General features: G+C 45.1%; 1 protein-coding gene across 4 annotated transcripts in view; it reads left to right on the forward strand.

Annotated features, from left to right (window-relative positions):
- The window catches only part of schip1 (schwannomin interacting protein 1), a 191,277-nt gene that overhangs the window by 136,359 nt on the left and 30,120 nt on the right, over positions 1 to 24,798 (forward strand). For 2 of the 4 annotated variants that reach the window (XM_076735488.1, XM_076735489.1), the window contains exon 9: positions 16,992 to 17,789. In XM_076735488.1, coding sequence (XP_076591603.1) covers positions 16,992 to 17,789 — 798 coding nt within the window. Of the gene's footprint in view, positions 1 to 13,562; positions 14,176 to 14,785; positions 15,253 to 16,991; positions 17,790 to 24,798 lie in introns of those variants that run through there. The other 2 variants (XM_076735491.1, XM_076735490.1) reach the window with 2 other exon arrangements.

Consider the following 24,798-nt stretch of genomic DNA (forward strand, 5'->3'; position numbering starts at 1 on the left):
ACAGTCTGATGAAAATCCATAATCCAGACTTCTCACTGCTGTAAGTTAGTTAGTTACACACTAATCTTTCCCAGAAGAACCACTGATCCACATAAAGTGCTGAGATGTTCCTCCTCGCTGTTTTTCATCTGTGTGTGTGTGTCTGTGTGTGTGTGTGTGTGTGTGTGTGTGTGTGTGTGTGTGTGTGTGTGTGTGTGTGTGTGTGTGTGTGTGATGTGGTTCATCTTTATCTCGCAGCCCCATTTCCTTTTCCTGTCAAGCAGATTACTCACCTGACTTCCCATCCCAGGAGAGTCTATGTAAACCAAACAGTCACATAAGCATGTGTGCGTACAAAAGCGATTTATATTAAATTTTCTCGCGCGTGTGCGTGCCGTTATGTCCACCTTCGTGCGTCCCTTGCATCTTATACACCATATGGCATGCTGGCCTCATCCTTTCCTAATTAGTGTGTGATCGATAGCTGGTTGTTGTGATGCTGTGCGTGGGGAGCCGTGTCAGAGCGGGGGAACAATGACATTTCAGCGGACAGGGATTACTCTGTTGACCTTATTGTTGTGATTAGAATTCAGCCCCAGCTCCCCCAGAGATGACCTCACCTTGTTCACACTGCACGGGGATGCTGGAGGTTGTTCAAAACTCGCTCCTCTCATTCCTCACCCCTCCCTCCTTGTCCCTCAGCCCTGCTCTACACTCCTTAAACACCTACTGCAAGCATATTTCTTTTCTAATGTCTCTTTTCAACTTTCTCAACCTCATTCTATTTTCTGGAAGCATGGATGCATCTTCCTTTTAAGTTATTGCTCCATCCATCCCTACATGTTTACTGAACCTACATTTCCCACTCTTGCTCTCGCTGTCATCTCAAGATTATGTATCACAGGATTTGTAACTTCCGTTATGGCTTTCTCTTGCTGTTGTGTGTGTGTTTGTGCAGAAACACACACACACACACACACATATGAGATTACAAAATACTGGAAAGAACACGAGCAGACAGCGATGTCTGTGACATCTCCTTGTGACTTTTTTCAGCATTCTCTGTTATTTTCTCGCTGTCCTCTATAGTTAGCTCTGATGTGCTGTTAAGTAATCTCCAAATAAATGCAGAGAGACACATACAGAAGTACACCACATCCCTCCTCCGTGTTGTTCATTTTTTAGTGTCCCACATGAGCTGCAAATAGAGGAGAAGTGTAAGAGTAAAAAAGGAGGGTGGAAAAAGGCAGAGGGAGGGAAGAGTGGGAAAAACTACCCCTACTTTTAGAGCAAGTGTTGCATATTCTGTCCTGCATTTACTTTGCTCCTCTTGTTTTCATTGTTGCTCCCTCTGTCTCTAATAGTGGAGATGACAGCGATGTCTGATAGCAGCAGGTATATCATAGTTTGTTGAACTGTATCAACTGGTCTGCAAAGCTGTAATGCAGAATCTGTGGAGCAGAGACATCGTTTCTGGAAAGACACATTGCTGTTGTGTTTGCCAATCTAATTATATTTTATGCTTTTAGCACAGCGGAAACTTCAGAAGTGGTAATCTGAAAGGCTGCACAGCAATAACCAAAACTAGCTGTAGTGACAGATACGACTTGAGGTGAGAGGAGGAATATGTGTTTTTACAATGTGGCAGAACTAAACCACAGTGGCCAGTTTGAACTGAGCTCAAATGAGCTAAAGATTACTGGATGATTCTTATGAGTACAGTATGTTTGGTTTACAGCTGCTTTTAAACCCTCACATAGCCATCTGAGGGCATCAAGAGAGGTATTATATATGTTTTCTCTCTGCAGCTTCTGATTTAAAAAGCGCAATGTCAAACTTCAGCACCATTACACTCACAGCAAAATAACCACACTTCATTGTCTTTATTTTAACTTTTATTTCTTTCATTTTATCCTGCTACAGATTAAATAACTGAACACGTGGTTATTACGAATTCAGCTTGAAAAGTCAAATCGTCTGCCTTTGGCTGCATAATTGTTTAGCCATCTGTTTGCACCTCACCTCTCTGAACCTGCAGAAAACAAAGCACTTCACTGCTTGAAGAAGCTCATCTGCATGCTGCTTTCATCTGCACTCTGCCCTCTTGGTGAGCCATGGTCAATATGTACCATTAGCTGGTTGCCATCCAAATCTATTGCAAATTTTAAACAGAAATCCAGCAAAAGAAATGCAAAATAATGCACGTTTACATCCACCACTGTTAATTCCAATTGCTAATTTTCCAGTCGGGTGCTGAATGTTATAATTAAAATGGTGCCTTTCAAACCTTAAATGAATGAAAACATGTAGAAATAGGTCATTTCTGTTTGTTTCATTCACTACATACTTTTAACGATTCACTAACATTTCCACCTCAGCCAACAGTTGAAACTTGATGTAGGAACTTTTTTAAAAGAAATTTCTGGCATTTCCACTAAAGCTTTTTTTATACGCAAATTGAAAATGTGTATAAAAGTAGGTGGCTGGAAACTGTAATTATCACAGCTGCTTTAAAACAAGTTTGAATCCAGTAATTTGGCTGGCTGAGAGAATAATCATCGATCACCACATGCTCAGATTTATGTTCCACTCTCCAAAAACCTTCTGCACTTATTGTGTCGAATGTAGATGAACAAACATAACAAGCACGTGGATTCAACCTGTCAGCACAGGCTACCAAAATTGTAAGCAAGGGGTGGCCCCCCCTCCTCATGCGCAAACATTTACTGTATCATCTTCTCTATGTGTCTGTGCACAGCAGCTCATTCGTTAATGCCCACTCCACTTTCTTCTGATGGCATGGCCACTCAAACCGAGTCATGGATACTTGTCTGACGGGCAAACCTATTGGATGGCAGTGCAGGCTTGTCATCATCATCACTGGGTGACTGGCACACATATCTGGGATATGGCCTGGAGTGACACAGTAACTGCAGGGGCACATAATGGAGCGCCAGCAGCAGGTGAGGCTGTAGGATTGTGGATTTAGTCGCAGCATTTTGGTTCCGCTGGAGGGGAGGGAGTCAGTTGGTGGTGGGAGAAATGCAAACCTGTCACACCTGTTTGAAGTCCACTCTGCTTATCAGAGAGTTTTTCCAGCTCATAGAACACAGCCAGTCTGTCACTATACAGGACAGAGGAGAGGAGAGGAGAGGAGAGGAGAGGAGAGGAGAGGAGAGGAGAGGAGAGGAAGTCATTAGTTATGGCACACACATTGGATGCTGCGAAGGGATAATGGTGTAATGGTTACAGTGGTGAGAGAGGAGGACAGTTGTGGAGTGATGGCAGTAAAAATGGAGATGGAGTGGTGGAGGGTTGGATGGCACCGGGGGAGCATTTCGGGCATAAGAATTCCTCTGTAGCCTCCCACTGCTGCCAGCTTAGTGATAACATGCATGAGTAGACCTTAGGTGAAAGAAGATGGGAAGATGAGGAGAGAGGGAGGATGGGGAAAGCAGGGTAAAATTGACAGACTGAAAGGAGCAAAGTGGTCTGAAAGCCTCCTACATCCTCCCTCCCCTCCATCCCCTTGGCTCCTCACGCGGGGGGGGGGCTGCTAAGGACGTTAGCGTCCATTAAAATTGCAGCATGTTTACATAAAACTAACACAGCCTTGTGCTGTCTTTACCTCCTACCTCATCTCACCCTCCTACATAACACAAATACGAACCATAATTCACTTTATATACTGACGAACAAGCAATGCTTTAAAATGTAAATGAGCACGCAGTTTAAAGCCCTTATCCTCTGTCCAAGTGACATTGCACAGAGCGACCTCTCATAAGCTGCCATTAGAGAAGTGCTGCAAATGGGGAAACTCTTTTACATTACTTGCAGTTATTTTCCAGAGCTGGGTAGCATCACGTTAAATGAAGCACGGAGTTGTAAAGTCGTGCACACACACACACACAAAAACACACAGTTCACCTATCAGCTATACAGATGTCCTCCCCTGTTGTTTAGCTTTTGAATGATTCAACACACTCTATTGCAAGGCCCATTTGCTGTCTGATTCCTTTTGTCGGGGTGGTTTTCTCAATGTTCTGCTGATGATCCCTCCCCCCTGTTTCTGGCAGGGAGCTGTGGGCTTGATGCCCTCATGCCTATTTACCCTCTCAGCCTCTTCAGCTGCATCTCTGATGCAGCATAAAGCACCAGAGATGGCACATAGAGCCTGGAGGAGAGAGATGAAGAGAGACGGGGAATGTAGAATGCAAAAGAGTGAAGAGAGGGAAGAATAGGGCCAGCGAAGATGAAAAAAGATGCTCAAGTGTTTCATTGAGAAGCTCTGATGAAGGTGGAATGTGACAACTGAGAGGGAGCACCTGAGGAGTTACGATGGTGGGGGTACTCATCACGATGGAGGCGATAAGGCCCCCTCCAGGTGCGCTCTATGTCAAAATGGCTGAGGTGACATCCTCCCTCTTCAGTTTCAGGGGCTTTTGGCACTGCCTCTGACAGGGCATGCATCTCTGCAGGAGCGGCTGCTAACCATTATGGCTCTCTCAATGGTTCAGGCTGGACTGCCTTTTGCACATTATGGCTTTTCAGGAGAGAAAATGTTCAAACCTCCAGAGTCAGGTTTTCTGCAGCTGCCATTGGATGAATTTGTCTTATTATAAAACAGCAAAACCTACACACCTCTCTGGCCCAGCATCATTTTAATCACAAATATTTCAGTTCGGCTGGATTTTATTCAAAGCATCTCTCTGATTATCTGCCTTGCCAGTCCACCTGCCCGTTCACTAACATAGCAAAGCTGTGATGACCAGGCCAGTGCCGGTGGCTCTGCTGTTTACTCTGGTCTCCACAGAATGGTTTCATTAACAAATGACAGATGTAATTACAGAAACCAAACCTACATTTCATACAAACTCTGGCAATCTATTCACTGATTCTTCCATTATCCATGCTTTGTGGTCATGGATTAGCTCTAATCATCACTGTTGTATTATATAATCCACTTGAAAAAGAAGGCTATTATGATTTAAACTGCTATAATCTGATCTCATTTCCTCCACTGTCTCCTCAATTACTTCATCATTTAACTAATCTCTGAATGTGTCTTCTATCTGCATCGATATGGGGAGTGTGAATATGCTGCGGTAAAATTCAATCCCATCCAAATGCACATGGACAATACAGCCCAGCACTCTGTGAGTCCTGCAACCAAAGAGCTTTATGGCATGATATGTGAGGGACGAAATGTAAGAGAAGAGGGGAACTGATGAATGCTGTATGGCAGATATGCTGTTGTGATAGAGACCATCAACTGTGCAATGGTTTCTCCTTGAGCGTCTATGACCTGCTGTAGGAAGAGGGTTGTTAAAATGCTAAAATCTGAAATACTGGTGATAACCATTGTTGCAAAGATCATCATTTTTTCCAGTTACAGACACGGAGTAATAGACATTGACATGACAGCCAAAATAATGAGATGAATGGCACACGAAATACCTTGAGGAGGGCTGTGCGTTTTCGAGACTAAATCATTTGGAGGATTTTCAGATTAAAAGATTAAAGGAAAATTTGGCCTTGTTATCCTGTATGGCAGCAAAACCAGTAGTTAGAGGGGAAATTACTGTATATTTAATGCTGAGGAGAAAGGGCAAGGAATCAGGTTGTGCACACTATTAGGCTGACGGTCATTATTTTTGATTTATGTGCTTTTAAGAGCTATGAAAACAATTAGGCAGGCTATTAGCTGAAAGTATAGACACAGTGCTGCTACGTTGCATACGAAAATACTACGATCTTAAAGAAAATACCAGTCTTGTAAATAGAAAAGATAAGAGAACATTTTAAACCAGCCTCTATCAAAGACAGACATCATTACAGTATGAAGTATACACCACTTAGTAGATGATAATGGAGTTACTTTGTCCGAATGACAATTTACTTGAACTTTGATAATTGGTTCACATTCAACTGTCTGAGTCAGAGGGAAACATGGTGATCCTCTGTAATTACTGTGATAAACAAAGAGGGTCGATACTGCAGATAACCTGAGTGAATGTAAAAGGTGCTCGGTGGCAGACTGCTCATGATTATGCCAGATACCAAATACCAAACCAAATACATATCAGATAAGGAGAACTCTTCCTTTAATAGACTATACACAGAATACTAACACTCAAAAGCAGATTTTAATCTGAAATGCTGAGAAAGTCTTTGATAGAGTATCACAGCCTTTCTTCATGTCTTTAACTTGTGCAATTTGGAGTTAAAGCAAAGGACTAAATTACCTAAATTACCCAGATATCATGTTCACACTGACTGATGCTGCAAAGCATAAGCAGCGGTCAGTGCCGGTGCAGGAGGTAGTGTACCCTTTATATAGTGAGGCAAAAACTAAGGGTGTGGAGGTCAGGGTGGTGGTTTCACATCTGACGTTGATGCCAGAGAAGAGAGATTACTTCCCATCACTCACCAACTCCACAAATGTAACCATCTTTCTATAACTTTGACCAGCTGTTGTAGTTGCCTAATCTTAACCCTGCTGTAGTTGCCCTTGATCTGATTGTAATCCAGGATTTTGCAGAATCATCCAATGTCAACAATCTGTCTGGTGATAGGGTCACCATGAACTCTGGCCACAAAAGACAGCTGCTCTCCAACTTCACGACACACCAACAAACCGATCTGCTGCCGGAGCTTAGGCGCCGTTATTTAGCCCGATCCTTCTTTCTTGCCACCTCTGCGATGATGAGTTATGAGGCCACGTCTGAGTGAGATGCAGTTGTATCTCACACCTGGCCATTCCAGGAGGGATCAATACTTGATCTAGACAGTGTGCCACCACCTGCAAGGGCCCCTCAGGGTTCACGTGCACACATGTATTATCAGAAAACACAGACGCACACATGCTTCTTTTTCTACTGTAATGATCAATACACAACCAACTCAGGTATAAAACGGACTTGCCACAAACACATCACGGCTGATCAGATGTCGACAACACTCTGGTGACCTGGCACACTGCATCTCTGCCTTCCGAAGTAAATCTGTGGAAGCTGTAGTTCACCAGTGGCTGTATTGATGTTGGGCTGGTTCTTGCCCTATTTCCCAGCATCTTAAGAGGTGGAATATTCCATAGATGTGTGCATGGGATAAAAGGACATAGTGCAAGAGTAGAGAACAGTCTCCTCATTTTCAATTATCAAACAGTTTCCACTCTTTTTCTATCTCATTCAGCCCTTCCTTCTTTAATTTGCTCCTTAAATCAACTCCCGCCGCCTCCCCTCGCTCTTTGCCCCAATCTCGGGATGTTTAGTGGTTTGTGAGAGAAGGTGGGAAACAGCAGGTGCGAGGCCTGCACAAAACACCAGAGAAGTGATCCAATTTGGTGTGGGCAGTAAATTATGTGGACATCTGCGCACTGCGAGGCTTGGAGCTGAGCACAGGGCAGGGTGGATGCGTATCCCTGCCTGGCTGTAATGCTGACAGGGCACAGAGACAGCCGTGGAGGGGTGCCAGGCAGGCAGCAGAGAGAGAGAGACTGGGGATTGCGACCTGACACACTCGGAGTGTCTCCGTCTCTATATCTGACTCTTAAACCGCCGTGGACGTTTTCTGCCGCGTTGCAGAAAGAGCAAGAGCGGAGGGGTAATGAAGGGAAGCGTATAGAGGGGCCAGAGGAGGAGAGAAAGGAGTCTGACCTAAAATTCATCCAGTTTATGAGACAAGTTTGAAAATGAATGGAAAAGCGTTGGAAACCTTCAGGTCTCTCCCCTGTGTTTCATGAAAACGTCTTCAGTAACTGTTATTGTCTCATAACTCTACATGCAACTCTAGCTGTCACATAATAACCTCCTTTACAGCAGGCTGCTGAATACTGTTCTGCTGCTACAGCTACAACCATAACTAGTGTATAACTAGGCCTGAATGTGTCCTCAGCCCCACAGGACACCTCTCCAGGCTGGGCTAATTGAACAGATTACAAACCGTCCCTTCTTTCCCTCTAATTAGCATTAGTGTGCCGAGGACTAAATGGGTCTGGACTGGGTCTCAGCCCTCCACTCTTGCAGGTGATTAAGATCTCCTTCCACAGCAGTGACTGGTCACAACTTCATTAATGACTTGGCTGACTTTTTCCAACTCTGCTGGTTCCAGTCTCCCCAAGGTTTGGTCTGAATTTAGCCTCCCTGCTGTGTAAAGATCTGTGCTTGGATTTCACATGTTTCTTGCAGATTTCTCAGCTCCCAGTTCTTTCAGGAAATGCTTCTGCTTTTTTTTTTTTTTAATTTTCTCTGTTATATACATTCAGATGCATCCAGACCGTATTGGTTTTGATTAATCATGCCTGTCAACATGATCATCCCCTTACTCCTAACTGTAGTCTTAGAAACTATCATTTTCATCAGCACAAGCATGGCCGTAATCACTCCGATTTCTGTAGTGATTGTCAAAATTATCATTAGCAGCATTTTCATCTGACTCAACTTCTTCTTCATCACCGTAATACTCTTCCTCCTCCCACTCTGTAATACTATTGCCTCCCCCTTCATCACTTTTATTGCTGTTTGTTTTCTGCCCTCACTTTCTTTATGGTTATGGCCATATGTACATATTCTGGTCTTTTCTGTAATTGCTAGTTTGGGTTTAAGGCTCCTTGATGAATGCTTAGCCATGTGAGATGCCGTCTAACACTGAAAGATCCATTTAGCCTCTATAGCCTCTATAAACCAAGCTAGATTAAATAAATTTGGTAAGTCTGAGTCTCTTCTCATTGGGCGACAGCTGTACACTGCACACACCATACTGCCAACTGGAACCTGACGTGCTTCCCATGTAAATGACTCTAATAGCTGTGGCTCCTTGTATATACGTTGGACAAGATGTTGCTCTCACAATTCATTTCACACTTCGTTAGCAAGTGAAATTGTTGTCTGCTTGTACAGTATGGAAGGGAAGATCAATATATTACAGCCAGGTATTAGTGGTGCAATCCAAAACAGGCGCTGGGATTCGACTGATCGTGTAAACGCAATTACAAAAACATGCCACAAAGGTGCACGGTTATGCATCATAGCATGTGAACACGTGCGAGACCCAGAATGCACATACACTGGCTGGTGTTTGCACACACGCAAGCATATAGTTGCTTTGGAAATGAACACCCATAAATTCACACTCACACACACACTCCTCTTTGTTCCGCTCCTCTTCACTCATAGTGATTTGACTGGAGTAAATCATCATTGTGTTAAGGAAGTAGATTGATGGCCGTTCTCAATGGTTTGGCCACCCTTTCTATTTGGAGCGACGGGTCAGTCGGCCAGTTAAGGAGCCAACCTCTATTGTGGCCATCTGACATCTCTATTCATCATCGCGCAGTGTGCATCCCGCTGCTGCTGTCTCAAGGCACTGGCTGCTTTGTGTGGCACTTTGTGTTGCAGCAAATGTGAGGAAAAAGGTCTGTGTCCACATAGTGGTGGCAATTTGTTATAATATAAAATATGCCATAGCTTTTATGCTGCGATTTATCTCATGGCTGGGTGTATTAGGTCATTGTGGAAAATGTTGCAGCACTGCTTTCTGGCAAAATTGAAACTTTATGGGATTTTATTTTTGCATCAGTGTGTTGAAGTTTTATTTCGTTCTGTTTGGGGTCCGCTCGTGGTCCTCTTTAGCAGCTCAAAAACGGGCTTAACATTGTTTTATCACCTTTACTAATTTTATGAGAATTGGTTATTAAAATGCTTTTTACGCAGCATTATCTCTCCTGAGTCCCAAATAAATCTGTTTGGATTTTAGTTCTTCTCTAATTGAACCACAACATTTTGGCAAACAAAAGGAAAATATTTGTCCATACATGTAACATACAAAACATTAAATATTTGCATATTTTCTAAAAAATACATTATTTTTTATGGTAATTCCCATATTTTGCAACCCGCATCAAATGTGCGAGCCCAATTTGTGACAGTTTTACCACTTCAGGTCTTTTCTTCAGAGTGGTTAATGAGGTCAGAAGGAAGGAAAACAAGCATTTAATGGGAGAAAAAATGGTTGATTTTTCAATTATGATCATTATTTTACTCATCCAGCATCTGTGGGACCCCAAACAATGTGGAAGTAAGCCAGCATCAACAAAACACAAAGGCTGATTTGATTAATTAGCCAAGACAGACATTCTTGTTTGGTTATTTCCTCCTTTACAAGCAAATTCTAAATTGTTTTCCTGAAAATGTATTTCCTCACGATAAATACTCACACTATAATGTATTCCTGTGTGCACAATTGTCAACAAGGTTGTAAATGCAATTCAGTCGACAACTAGTTTAAGTACAGTCAGGTTTGTGGTACAATACGACCAAATTGCTTCTTCGAGACCTTCTTATAGAAATCCTCTACAGACAAGATTGAACAAGAGAGACACAGAAAAAACCCTCAGTGTTTCTAAGACAGTAATAGGTTGGTAAATGTTTACAATTTTCCATTTACCCTTACATGTAGGAGTCACTTTCATACAGCCTAGTACATAAGACTCTTCTTGGCATGAGGTAAGGAGTCATTTAAGTGGTACAAGTGTTTAAGGGGGGACATTTAAAAGGTTTGCAGTGAAGTGTAAAGATTTCTGTCACGACAGGATGAAATAAATGGCAGGACTGGGTCTTCTTTATCTGAAAAAGACATGACACGGTGAGAGACCTGGGTGTTGAGTCTATTGTCCGGCCTCTCGTGGCCCCCGTGTCTCTCATAAACAGGCAGGACATTTCCCATCTGCAGGTCTGCTCCTTGTACCACAGTCATGTTTCTGACGCTTCATTTTCTGTCATCTGGTTCTGCCCGAGTCTTATTTCAAGGTGAGCTCTTCCCCTCGGCCCCTGAGAAGAGAGGAGGGAGAGAGGAAAAAGTGAGAGGGAGAATCCTCCAAGGTCACTTTCGGTGTCTCTCCGTTAGAGTTGGTGAGTTCCTGACAAGGCAGAGACAGTTTCAATTTCTCACCGACTGTCAGGAGCGCCCTGTTTTTTAAACGCCTGTGAGACAGATATAAGCAGAGGAAGATGTTGCCTGACTTTTCGGTATTATCTGAGGGGCATTCTTCTCTCCGGCCTTATCTCTCTGTCAGAAATGGGCCTTCAGTGATTCCTGCCAGATAGCTGCGGCGGATGGACTGTTAGGCAGTCAGATAGTGCAAAGCTTTCCCAGATACTGTAGATCTAGACCTGGCTGTTTTTCCACATGTTTCTGCCCCTCGGTGATTGGTAAATCCCATTGAATGGCAGTTTGACAGACTCCGCTTCTTGGTCGAGTGGGGAAAAAAACAAAACAAGAAGAGAGGAGCCGATTGTTCCGATGCGCCTGAAGTGCCGCACGGTGAACTTTCTTTGACCACCTCTTCAATCAAAAGTACAATGAAAGTCATCTTCTTCTTCCAGGTGTGATGAAGACATGGATCAGAGAGCTCTGATGTGACATATCGTGGACATCTTCATCTGGCCCGACTGACTTCCAGCTTGTTTCTGCTTTTATTGTTCTGTGAAACAATTCGCTGAGGGAAAGGATGCCATGTCAGAAGTGTTTTCAGAGGCTTTGATGCTAAAGGGAAATGGAGACTTCAAAGAAAGCAAACTGTGTGTGTGCAAGAGTGACTCAAACTATATTGGCCTCCTGTTGACAAGTTAATGATAATTCTATTGCCTGGTGAGCATATGAACTTATAGTCCTCACATTCTCTCCGAGATAAAAAAAAAAAAGAAAAAAAGAAAGTAGCTTATCCTCCTTAAAGGCATTCAGTACAACTTTTCATTTTTCTTCACTATGACCGATTAATGTTTGGGGAATTGGGGAGGAAAAGCAGGGGGTGGAGTGGAGGGGCTGATAAGAGAGTTGAAAGCAGCGGCCGGGAATGGGGTGGTGGCAATAGCATGGACTCCTGCTGTCTCCTCTTTGGGGAGATCCCCACTTGTGCTGTCCCAACTGTAGTGTCAGGGGAGGCTCAGCCAGGGGTCTTTGAAGTGCTGCTCTGTTATTACATGGATGAACTCATTTGTGCTGCTATTATACAATCAACGCACCATGACTGAGGACAACTCCCATCCTTCAAACATCTCACATCTATGCTGCGCCCAGCCGGCCGTGCAGAGCTGACAGATCCCCAACAACACGACTGAAGTACGTTGCAGCGCTTTTTGTATTTCCAAATGTTTGGCTCACCGCTGAAGAGACACAGGATTCGGTTCCTAATCGTGATGCTTGTTGTACAAATGCTTTGGAGTACGTTTTACTCCTGCTGTGGGTGGGATTGGTTTATCACATTTAGCTTGATCTCCATTTCGGAATATGGAAATTACCAGCTGTTGCGAGAGGAAACAGAATGCAACATGAAGATATCATGCCATGTTGGTGTTAACCCTTCTTCAGCTCTGACACTGCAGCTGCCATCTGCGTGTGTGTGTTAATCCGTATGTTTGCGACAGTGTTTTCATCCAGTGAGAGTAATCCCCATGTGAGACAAAAAAAAAATGAAATTAAAAAACTGCCAGTGAACAGGATATTAGCAATAAATCTGCTGTCTATTTACTTCATTAAGTGACTAATCGTTTAGCCAATTAAACATCAAAATCCGCACAGCCCTAGTTGAGGTCTTTAAATTGCTTCCTTTTTTCGTACAACCAATGGTACAAAACCAAAAGATGTTTAATTTAAAGCCTTTTATGACAAAGGAAAGCAGCAAATCCTGACATTTGAAAAGCGAAAAAGCTAAATATCAGAATATTCACTGGTTAATTTTCTGCCCACTGGCTAAAGATTAATCAACTAATAGTTTCAGCAATTCAGTATTAATCACTGTATTTATTTGTGAAACTTTCAATGTTCAGTTTTTGTTGGCAAAGCATCAGGATGGGTGGATGATGGGTGATTTTTCAAGGCTGTGGTGTAGTGGTGTTGTTGCACTGGGTTGCATTAGAAAGGTGGAATATGCAAACATTGGAAAACTTAAGAAAGCATTGGCCGGAAACGCAGGATGTCAGCAGTGCTGAGGGCCTTTAATGGTGTGTGAGCTGATGGAGAGACTGAGCTCCTCGTGCACGGCTGGGATTTCTCCAGCTCTGTTAATCTAATATGGAGGTCTCTGAGCAATATGTGATATTTGATGTGCAGGTGTTTGATGATCAACTTGCCCTTTGCGATTGGAAATTATAGTTTTGTAAAATGAAAAGCAGTATTTTTTATATAACATTGTGGCCCAACCTTTACCTTTAATGGTGTCTGCTCTCTGTGGCTACTGGCTGTGCGGGCTGCACAACTTTTTTTGCACAAATTTCAGGGCCGTTGCGTCGGATTGCATTAGATTGCACAGGTGTGCCACTAAACTGAAAGACAGCCTTTGTTTTAACCAGGTGAAGCCAAATAGTAAATGTAACAACAGGATCCTTGAGCTCCCTGAGGGGTTTTTTTTATTATTATTTTTATATGTGTCTTTAAAAAAAGGTCTGCAAATATCCTAAATTCAGAACAGGAGAAGTGTGTTTAATAATTCACTCTCTCTTTCACTCAATCCATCTCTCTCTCCCTCTCTCTGCCGCTTGCAAGGTCAGTGGGTGCAGAAGGTTGGGCTTTAGTTGTGTTCTGCCGTCGTCACTTTTCTCGTCGGAGCTGCAGGCTGCGACAGTGAGCCGGCTCGTCTGGAGGAGAGCGCGGCCACAAACGCCGAACCTGTGCCAGCAGCCGGGGAGCAGCGGCGTGCTTGCTTTGCGCTTAGTTGTTAAGTCCTGCTTCTTGGCAATAACGGGGCGATATCGAGCCGGATGCCTGGGTGCAAGCGAAACGTGCGTAAGCCCACAATATAAGAGGACGCACTTTACTCCGAGCGTATTTATTTTCCAGCTGACGTGGGAGCGAGAGAGCGCAGGCTGAACTGTTGGTTGGGCATCTTCCTGTGTGCCGGGGAGGAGAGGAGAGAAGCGGCGGTGACCTGCTGGGATTTTAAGACGATTCTTTTTCTATCGAGACTCCTTTTGGCTCATCTGTGGACAGACTACACTCAGAGCGATGACTGTACTGAATTATCCACTGGCTCTCTGTAATTTCTCCAGCGAAGCCAGCCCCACCACCACCACCACCGCCACCCGCCCTTAAAATAAAGCTGCTGTGAAACAAGTCAGCACCATCACCGTTGTCTAACAGCTGGGATTTACACTTTACAATGTCTTGAGACGCGACGGGGAAGCTACAAAGATGATGACAGTGAGTATCGGCTCGTTTAAATGGCACTAGTGTTGCATCCAGGCCACTTTTAGCACGGGGAGGGTTTGTTAACGCAGGCGGGGACAGTTTTGACCGATGATAGTGAATCTACTCGGGGGGTCAGGCTGGTCACAGCTGTGGTGGGTGTCATCCTCCATGTGATAATGTGATATTGGGCGTTTCTGTCACCGCTGTTGCCGGGGGGATATCGGGTTCCTCTTGGGACTTTTTGGCAACATTACATCATATGAGTAGCCGATGGCAAATTAAAAGAAACGCACGCGCATTATCCAAAATGTTTATAGCCTGAGTAATGTGTCTTTTTCGATCAATAAAAGATATTATAGCCTATATGTTGCCAGATGTAACCACGCAACTGTCATGCGTGCAGCAATGCCACTTGGAGTGCGCTCGATGCACGCAAAGACTGGGCGTATGCGATGATGTCCCCTTGCAAACCACCCGAGAGAACGACGGGCAGAGTTGTGTGAGGGGTAGTCACGTAAATTAAACGCCCCCCCCCCTTCATCCTCCTCCCACACCACCACCCCAAAACACCCGCCCGGCTGCGGGGTGGGGATCGGTGCAGCTGTCAATTTGCATGTATTTTGTGGCCAAATCCAGCCTGCGTGGTCTGCCTGCGCTTCGGTTAATCCCACAGCGGATCAGCTTTACCGCTCCAGCCTGCCGTCTTGCAGCGCCTTCCTCTCTCTCTCTCTCTCTCTCGCCCTCTCTCTCTCACACAAACACACTTTAAATGATTACATTATTTTAATCGGGGCTCATGTGACCACCGTGTATTGACGCGATAATATCTGGAAACCGAGCGCTGTGTGGAGGCTGCACACTTGAAGGAAAACCGGAGCGGTGGCCGAGATTTGAAAACGCGATCGCAGCTCGGATACTCTTGCTTCTACTTCGCGGTCTTCCTACTTTGGAGGAGGAAAACCCACCCGGCTCCTGAAGCGGGGTTTTTTATAGAACTTGAAGGGTGACAAAGCCAAGATGACAAGCTGGTTCACACACCACAGGGGCTGGTGACCGCGCAGTGATCCAGCGCGCTCGATGAGCACGTCGGTAAGGTTGCTCTCCGCTGTGCTGACAGATTGATATACTGTACCATAAAATAACCACCATCAATGCAACATTTTCAAGCCTAAATGTTTCTTTTTACAAGCTCCGGCTCTTGAAGAGTGTTAGGCCATAAGTAGGCTGGTAATGTTATGTGCCCTTAAGCCCCCCCACCTCCCTCCCTTCTATTCAGTCGTAAACCTACAGGGGCTCCTGGAGTTTTCATGTGAAGAACCCACAGATTGTTTGAAATCATCCCAAGGAACTGAATGTAGGATTTCACGTTATTGCTGCTAAACAAGCAAAGCCATGATCTAACATTAGTGTCACAGGTCTAATTCATGAGGGAGTAAAATAACACTGACATTTAACTCTCCCTCTGAACACCCTGGAGGTCCCAACACCCCAGTGCCAATGCAATATGTTGTCAAAGCTTTTTTTTTTTTTTTAAGCATTGTTTTGCTATGTAATGACACCCAGCCATAGTGCCAAGGCAAAATGTGGCTTTGTGGTCCCATTTGTGCAGCCGGGGTGGGGGGGCCAGGCTGTCTTCATCCCTGCACTAGCTTTGCCTCCACTCTCATTGACCTGTTAGCACTGCACAGAGAAATGCAAGTTCCTCAGCATAAAGTGGCTTATGTCTCTACCCTGCATCAGCAATTTGTATAGCTCGTCTCCAAGATGCTGAGTCATATTGCTTTGCCCCAACATAGATATTTTCTGCGCTGTCCTTTGACGTCAACAGCCGGTGTCTGCACAGGTGTGGTCTGGTAGCCATAACTCAGCAAAGCTTATTATCATGTGGATATTACTGTATGAATTGCAGTTTCTCCCTCCTGTGTAAGAGGAAACAAATACTGTAAGTCCTCCCGGTCCAAACCAGTAATCAGCAATCTTCGTAATTAATTTATTTTCCAGAGCAACTCATAATGTGGATCACGTAGGAATGTGTCGTTAATTTCTCTTTGCCCTGAGAGAAATTTTGCTGCTCCTTCCTTTTCATTAACTTTTAAAAGTGGTGTGAGGCGCTGTGATAATGCGCTCCTGATAACTCGGCAAGAGAAGGCTCAGGTCAGGTGGAGATTTGTGGAGGGTTGTAAACAACGCGGACGTTTTCATTAGCTGTGAACTAATCAGTCAGACGGGAATTGGGGCTCTGCGGGGGCATCGCACTCAAGGTTAGACAACAACCCTGGACTCATCTGTCCGTGTCACAGTTTGGTGTGTTGTGTATTGACATGTCAGTGTCACTCTCTCTCGCCCCTCATAACACCCTGTTTTGTCCCTGTGGTGCTGTGCAGATGTAGCAGTGGGTGGTGGGATATTATTCTGACACATCCAGCCACACGGACTCCGCCTTCGCTGTGTGTGTCAAGTGTTGCACAAGCCCACACACACACAAGGACACATTCACCAATACAGAGGAATGTATAATCAGTTGGCCCGGTCTGCTACGACTGGGAGGCTTTGGAGCGGTACAGTTGTACAGCAGAAGGCTCCTCAGCAAGTCCAAGAGAGACAGTGACGGCAAAATTCTGTGCAGAAGGGAAGTTCCTGTGGGACAGGAAGTGCTTTGTGGTTGCCTGTCTCAAACCACAACATTGATGTGACTAATCTAAGTCTACAAACTTCCCTAAATTCTCTTTTCATTCTCCTCGTTCCTTCTCTTCTCTTTTAAACTGTTGTTCTTTCTGCATACTTGTCCCTCAGGTTCACTCGTTTTCTCTGTTCCTTTGTCATTGCAGGATTACCGGGAGGATGGCATGGACCTGGGGAGTGATGCATCCAGTCGCTCCAGCTCAGAGTCCAACTCCAACAAGGTTACACCTTGCTCCCCTTCTCTTGACCTGGCCACTTTGGAGGACTACAAATCCTCCCCCTCTCTGGACCTGGTCACCTTAGAGGACTATGAGGAGGATGAGGACTACCAAGAGTACAAGAAGAAGGTGATAGAGGAGTGGGAGAGCGAGTACGGGGAGGACTACACCTCTCCACAGCCTCCTGGTCAGGAGGAAGGCGGAGGGGGTGTTGTAGGGGTTGACGGCCTTGGCGAAGGCTACAGGAAGACAGTGAACAGTCGTAGCCTTGCTGAAGAATTCCAGGAAGTCAAGACTGTCCCGCCCCTCCCGGCCCCCGGCGGACACACTGCCACTTCAGTCGCAGCCGTCCCCGAGGAACTGAAACAGAACGGTAATCTGATTTTGCCCAGGAGCAACCAGGTCCACTCCCCTGGCACACCACAGGGGGGCCCAGGGACTCCCAAGCCCAGCCACCGCAGCTCCAGTCATGGCAGGGGGAGCCGCAGCACTGGCTGGGGTGGTGGTGGTGGTGGTGGTGGTGGTGGAGGAGGAGGAGGCAGTGGAGTGAATGGGGGACGGATGGGGGGTTACAGAGAGGAGGAGGGCGTAGAGGAGGAGCCTCTGCCCACCATGGACTGGGCAGCCCTGGAGAGACACCTGGCTGGGTTGCAGTGCAGAGAGCAGGAGAACCAGAACCTCAACCAGAACCAGAACCACAACATGGGCAAGACCAACTATACCTCCGTAAGTGTCTTAAGTAATTTTTCATCTTGCTTCTGCATTTTCTTGTAAACATTTTTTTGTTTGTTTTTTTGTTTTTTTAGATATATTTCTGCTTATGTGTGTCAAAGGTTATCTCACACATCATTTTTTCTTGGTTTTCCCATGCTCTGGTGGGCATCTGTAATCCAGCAGTTATCCGTGTCAGATGGGCCCTGGAAGCATGAGGTTAGGCTAGCTGGAGTAAGGAAGAGGGATTAGTCGGCTAATGTAGCGCTAAGCTATGTGGCCCAGCTATTAACGTGACCATCATAGAAGTCTGCACTACATAAGTGCACAGATGCAGAGAACCTTCATTTAGTTCCACAGTGCAAACAAACTGGACTTAGTTACTCTCAAAAATGCGGGCATGTCATTCGTATTAGCAAGAGGTATCTTAGCAAATGATTGTTAATATTTGATGACTCTGGGCAGATATCAACTTCAGCAAAGATTTCTTGCTGACATTACAGTCTTGTGTCTGTTTAACCTATTAGAAAAGCTCTGGAGGTCCTTTGTTGTGGCCATGTGGTGTTTCTACCAGAAGAGGTCAGCGTTGCATTGACATTCAGCAGAGAGCTGCTACAGGCCTCTCATGCCACACCAGCAGCTCCAGCGCTAAAGGCTGTTATGATTCACTTACAATCTCGTGACATCACTCAGTTTAAATCGCAGCCCCAGCAAGAGATTTATGGTTTATTGTCAGTCTGTGGGTCCAAAAGGGTGTAGCTTTGAAAATGTTTAGGGAGGAGCAGGAGAAAATTGTTTACAGCGGCCACAGTTTCAGTGTATTCACTTAGCTCTTGCGTCAAAGTAGAAACTAAGCAAGGGCAAATGTGCGCTTGAGGAAGGGGGATTGCTGTTCTCTTTTGGTATGCAAGCACCAAGACCTTGTCCTCAGTGCACACAGACAATGGCTGCAGCCAGTGCCATTGTGAGCATGTTGTGTGTGTTGTGTGTCTTTGTTTGTCTGTCCTGGAGGCCCCCTCTGTCTCCCTGAGGCATGGCAGGAATGCAGTGGGAGAAGTGGGGGGATGAGAGGAAGGAAAGAGGGAGGAAAGGACGGGAAGATGGTATCTTTAGGACCAGGCAGTTCAGGGGCCACGTGGCTCATGTGTTTGTGTCAGTGTTCATTACCTGCTGTCCATCTTAACCGAGAAGGTCACATCCTGGTTTGCTTTAGTCTGGGGAAAGTCTGCTCTCCCTCCGTCTCTCTCTCTCTTTCTCTCCCCAGGCAGTGGGCTGTGATATAATTGACCTGGGTGGAGGAAAATCTCTTGAAAGAGGGCCTCTGTCTCTGCATGCAGCTGCTATCTTCTACACACACACACATTCACACACATGCTTTTCACCATAGACTCATTCTCTGTCTCTGCAGGTCTCACACGTGTGAACATGAAGGTACCATAGACCAGGCCTGGTGTGGTAGATAGAGATAGTCTGGTCCTGATGGTGATAAAGTGCCACATCTTCCAACTGTCTCTCCTATTACAAGGAAGAACCAACCCTCAGACTGGGCCTCAGATTTTGATGGCCCTGTGTAGATAAGAAATTGGAATTAGCCGTGTAATCCCACCTGTGCACAGAGCAGAGGAGATATAGCAGAAAAACAGCAGACTCAAGCTCATATCCTGAACAATCCCTCTCTTAGAATCGCTTAAGAGCTGTTGCTACTTCCACACAGGCATGCCCATCATGTGAACAATATCAGTACAATCCAATACAGAGCGTCTGATGTGTAATTTGATCTCTTGGTTTCTTTAGTCCTATCTTGAGCTTCCACATACAGTATGGTGGCTTGCTCGTATTGACCCTATGCTAACCTGCCAAGAAGAGCACAAAAGCAGTCAAGTGTCAGTTTAGACACTGAGACATTCCCACAAGACACTGGCGGTGTCTTCCTGTGCCAGGGGACAGCTGAGTTTCTTAATTCTTAAATTTGCAGGACTTAGCAGACACCCTGGGGGGAAAGGAAGGCTTGATGCTTTTAAAATGTTGTTAAATATTTAGTCATCCGCTCAGGCGGTACCCACCAGCGAGATGATGCGTGTGTTCATGTATAGAGGGGTCTGTCTGTCTGGGATGTTTGCCGGGGTCCAGCGGGACGGAGATATTCATGCTTCAGTAGAGCTCCAAAAGCATCTGTGCTTTCAGAGAGACGAGACACAGTGAAGCTCAAAGCTAATAATCTGTAGTGGTCGCTAAGTGCCTGGAGGCTGGTTTGGCTGGTCTCCAGTCAGATGCAACAGCTACAATACACCATATAAACACATTTGCTTGTATATAAGAACATTTTCAAATACGGATCGGGCCAAATGAGCTGTAAACCATACACATACAGTCACTAGCATTGACACCTCTTCCTGTTGTGCTGTCCACATCTCCATGCCAGCCCCTTTTGCCTTGTCTGTGGAGTCACAGTAGAGTCTGCAGGTCTTTGAAGAGTTAATGTACCTTGGGGAAGTACAGTTATTCACTTTATTCCCAAGAGTTAGATGACAAGATTGAGGCAGCTTTCATGTACAGTAATTATGAAGCTACAGCCAGCAGCGGATTACCTCAGCGTAGCATGAAGACTGGAAACTGTCCTACTGGCCTACCAGGACCTCTAAAACTACCCAATTAACATATTTTTTCATGTTTGTTTAATTCATACACAGTCTGAAATGTAAACAAGTTCAGGAGTTACAGCCTGTTATGTGCCTGTATCTCCTGCATCATTTTTTACAATTAAGCCAAATGTTAAGCTACTCCCTTATTTGGATTTATTGCTTGTTATTGATTTATTTAAACACACCCAATAGATTTGCATTGATTTTCACCACGCAAAGACATCATCTGTGTGCTGTAGGTCTGTAGATTATCACAGAATACTTTGGCAAACGCACTAGTCTGTGCCATAACAGCCTTCACTTATCCTGCATGCTGTTTCATTTTTGTATCAATGAACCAGTCATATTGGTGCAGGTGTGTTTAGTTAGGGTGTGGTTTCTGCCTGCTGTGGGTGAGGGCTGTGCTGACCTGTCTGTAATTTGTTTCTAATGAGTTCTGCAGTCGCGTGGCAGAGAGGGGCCCACAGGGACCTCAAGTATGCCAGGGGTAACACTACCCCCAATCCTCCATTTAGCTCCGCACCCCTGAAAGATAAACAATAACATTATTCTTCCAGGCCGCTCTTGAGGTGAAAAAGGCAGACACGGGGTCAGTCTACATGTATGAATAGCCATACTCAGAAATTTACCTGTGTTGTCTAAGGTGCATCCCAGAATAGTATTAAATTGATGCCTGCAGGCTATTTCTTTTTCAATCTCAGAGTGCACACACCCAGACTTACTCACACAATTTAAAAGCACCCCATGGGCAAACTGTGGTTAGAAAGATATGGCCTGTGCTGAGACCTGCAGCCCCGCTGCTGCTCTCTCTCTCTCTCTCTCTCTCTCTCTCTCTCTCTCTCTCTCTCTCTCTCTCTCTCTCTCTCTCTCTCTCACACACACACACACACACACACACACACTCTACTGAACTTGTCCTAATCATGTCTCAGTAGTTATTGCACACGTTGCATAGTTTTATACAGTTAATGTCGTATCCTTGTTTTAGGAAATAAAGCTCACAGTATATCTGCCTTTGCTGCAACAATTTTGACCATCAAAATTGTATAAATTAATACATAACTTGTGTAACGTGAGATTACAAATTGCCAAAAGTATGTCTGCCTTCTAAAAAGTTGGACAACTTCTAAATGTATAATCTCTGTGCTGTGAAGGACAGATGTGACAGTTTACTTTTGCCTGTTTCCAGCTGTCGGAGGAAGTAACAGGTCGATGAACATCTGCTTAATAGGAAGGTGCTGCTCAAGCACACCATATCATGTAAACAGTAGAAAGGCCAAGAGCCAAATCGAATTGTACAAGTGTGGAGCTCTCTGCCCCAGTAAAGCACTCAAGGGCTGTGGAAAATAAAAGCATGAGAAAGAAGCAGAGAGAGGTTAGAGCAAAGGCTCTCTACGCTGTGCTCTGTGATTATGTACAAGTTCAGCAGTTGAACTGTACTCGCTACCCTCCACTAACAACCTAACTACTACCTTCTCCCAGTACTCAGACTGTGCTACGTGCAGGGACAGAGGGTAGGAGAAGGACGAAATTGTAGGGCTTGGGAGGTCTTGAGTGCAGTTATAGTGGATATAAATAGGCACAAGTTAGGTCCTGCATGGGTAAACAAAGCAGGGGAGTCTGAATTTAGGAGAGTGGCAAAAGCTTTGAGGCAGAGAGGTGGGATCAGAAGGAAGAGGGGGGAGGTGAGAGAAGGTTTGTGGGGTCAGAGTTATTGTTGGGGGAGTAGATAGTCAACGTATACATGGGTAGGAAGTGGGAGGAGGCTCCAGAGATGGGAGGGCAGGACTTCTGCCAGGTGTGGAGAGCGTGCTCTGAGGCTCTGGTGTCTGGTTCAGCCCCCTAGGCTTAACCACTGTTCCTCATTTGTGTGTGTGTGTGTGTGTGTGTGTGTGTGTGTGTGTGTGTGTGTGCGTGCATGGCCGGTACCAGCTGAAACATGCCCGGCCCTCTGCACACCACAGCTCACACACACACTCTCTCCTTACACATGCTGACTGCACCGCCTCTGCCTTCGAGTCGAGCAGTTTTCTGTCTCCAGTTAGTCCACACACACACACACACATGCACACACACATGCACACACTCAACTCACTAAATCACAAAGGGTATCTTTTTCTTTTCATGGTATCCTGAGAGTCTGCCAGTGCTGGTAGATGTTTTTTTTCCTCTTCTTTTTTATCAGTGGAGTATTTTTCTTCCCAGCTTAACCTTGGATTCCTCACAGCAAGTCGGGCACTTAACTCAGGTAAAGCAGAACATGACCTCTTGTGAAAATTGTAGAAGTGTGCTTTATGTCCAGTTTGTCAGATCCTTTTCAACATGACACGTGCAAGCGATGTGGCTGTAAACCACGTTGAAACTTCAGAAAGATCAGACTAAATGTCAGAGAAATTGTTTGGCAAAAGCCTCCAGATGTAATTATATCCCGGGGCACTACATTCCTCTGCTGTGACATGTCATCTTTTGAGTTTGTATGTAATAGAAAAGTGAAATATGTGGAGAATGGAACATGAAGCAGAGCCAGAGGCACATCCATCCTTGCATCTCAGTTTCCTCAGAGCTACGTTCTGGGTGACGCTTTAACAAAGAGCAGGTTCATGCTGGCTGACCATATGTGGGTTTCTACTCGAAAGAATATCGTCACATATGAAGCGCATGTGTATTTGAATCCTGTTTTAAATAAGCACCTGTTTTGAATGTTGCTTTACCTTGAGCTGCAGAGAAAGTGGCAAGCCAGACTCAGAGAACTAGCCACAACAAATCCAGACTGATCACAATGTTTGTGTCATCTAAGGATGTTACTTGCACACACCACAACTGAAACTACAACACACACTTTACACACATGCACCTGCATGGAGGGGGTGTTGAATCCAAAAACTAAGTAAATTTGTTTAGAGGGTCTTCTTCTATACACAAGGAATACCAATTGAGAATAGGTCAGACAGGCACAGCTGGCATTGTAAAGCCTTGTCAGCTGATGGTGTTTTGCTTGTGGAAGAAGAAAAAAAAAAAAAAGGCAGAAGCAAAACATTAGAACAAACTACCTTAAATGGGTAAAATGAGATTGGCAGGGCTGAACAGCCTGTAAGTTAGCTCTCCCACCACTGGCGATTAAACATGCTCAGTCAGCCAAATGTGCCCGATGGCCAGCTGTCTGCTTGATGTGTCAGGTGGCAAACATATACGTGCAGTAGTGTTTGTTGAAGAGTGTTTATCAAGCCCAGCATTGATCCCATGGGCTTCAGCTGTGGTTGAAAAGTGAGATCAGTTTGACTGCTATACCATGTTTTGTCTGGAGAGGGTACACACCAGCACAGGCATGAAAAATCAACACTTTATGCTGTTTAGATCGACTTGCTGGCGGCTGTCAAAATGTCACATACAAACTGTAACCAGGAGACACATAAACATGCAAGAAATACCACGGATTATTAAGTTCTAGACAGGGGTGGTACAGTCTTAACTGCTCTTATCTGGTGTCAAAGTACAGTTTAACCAGCTGCCTGATAAACTCTCCTCCTCTGCACAGGTAAACAACCACAAAAAACATTCAAACCTATTTGTATTGATTAGTAATAATGACGCTGTAAGTGTAGGTGAAGTTTCGAGGTGGATTTCACCTCCACCCAATGTGTTTAATGATCCAGAGTCATGTCACCAAGGCGAGCCTGCTGCATCATGAGTAAATCAGATAGATGCTGCTGTGGAGATAACGTAACAGTGCTTCGGGTGGACAGGCGTAGCCTACAGCTACACATTCCACCACTGTTTGTCTGCTTGATCATCCTGATTGATAAGTCACACAAACACACCCTTCCTCTGATTCCTTCAGGCGTGATTCACCAAGGCCTGTGAGTCAGACCCCTCTTCAGCATGTGTTAAATCCAGTCTGGCATGGAAGTCAGCTTATCCTCATGCCGAGTCTCATACTCATTTTGCTACACAGCTGCGAATCTCCGCCTTCTTCTTTTCTTCTTCCTTTCTCCCAGACATCCTCTGTCCTTCACTACCATTCCCACTCCTGTTCCCTGCTAATTGTCCTCTTCCTCAAGCTGTCAGGAAGCATTATAGTCTAATGTTCTCACACCGCCAAAATACAGCAGGAGACCATTTCCCCCCCCTCCGCCTGGCTCCCCTTCTCCACCCTATGAAAACTATCAAAGAGGGGCACGGGCCGTGAGTGGCAGAGCGTGCTGTGGAGGAAATGGGGATTTATGTAGCAGTGAGGAGACGGCCTCTAATGTTATAACTTTGTGTCAGTCGTCATACCGCATAGTCGCTACAGAGCTGAGCTGAATACACACATATATACACACACTCGCGCACAGGCCGGCTTTGTAAGTACGAACAGGGCTGAAGGAGATTAAAAAAAAAAA

This window comes from Chaetodon auriga, chromosome 7, assembly GCF_051107435.1.
Source record: "Chaetodon auriga isolate fChaAug3 chromosome 7, fChaAug3.hap1, whole genome shotgun sequence".
NCBI classification, from domain to species: Eukaryota; Metazoa; Chordata; class Actinopteri; order Chaetodontiformes; family Chaetodontidae; genus Chaetodon; species Chaetodon auriga.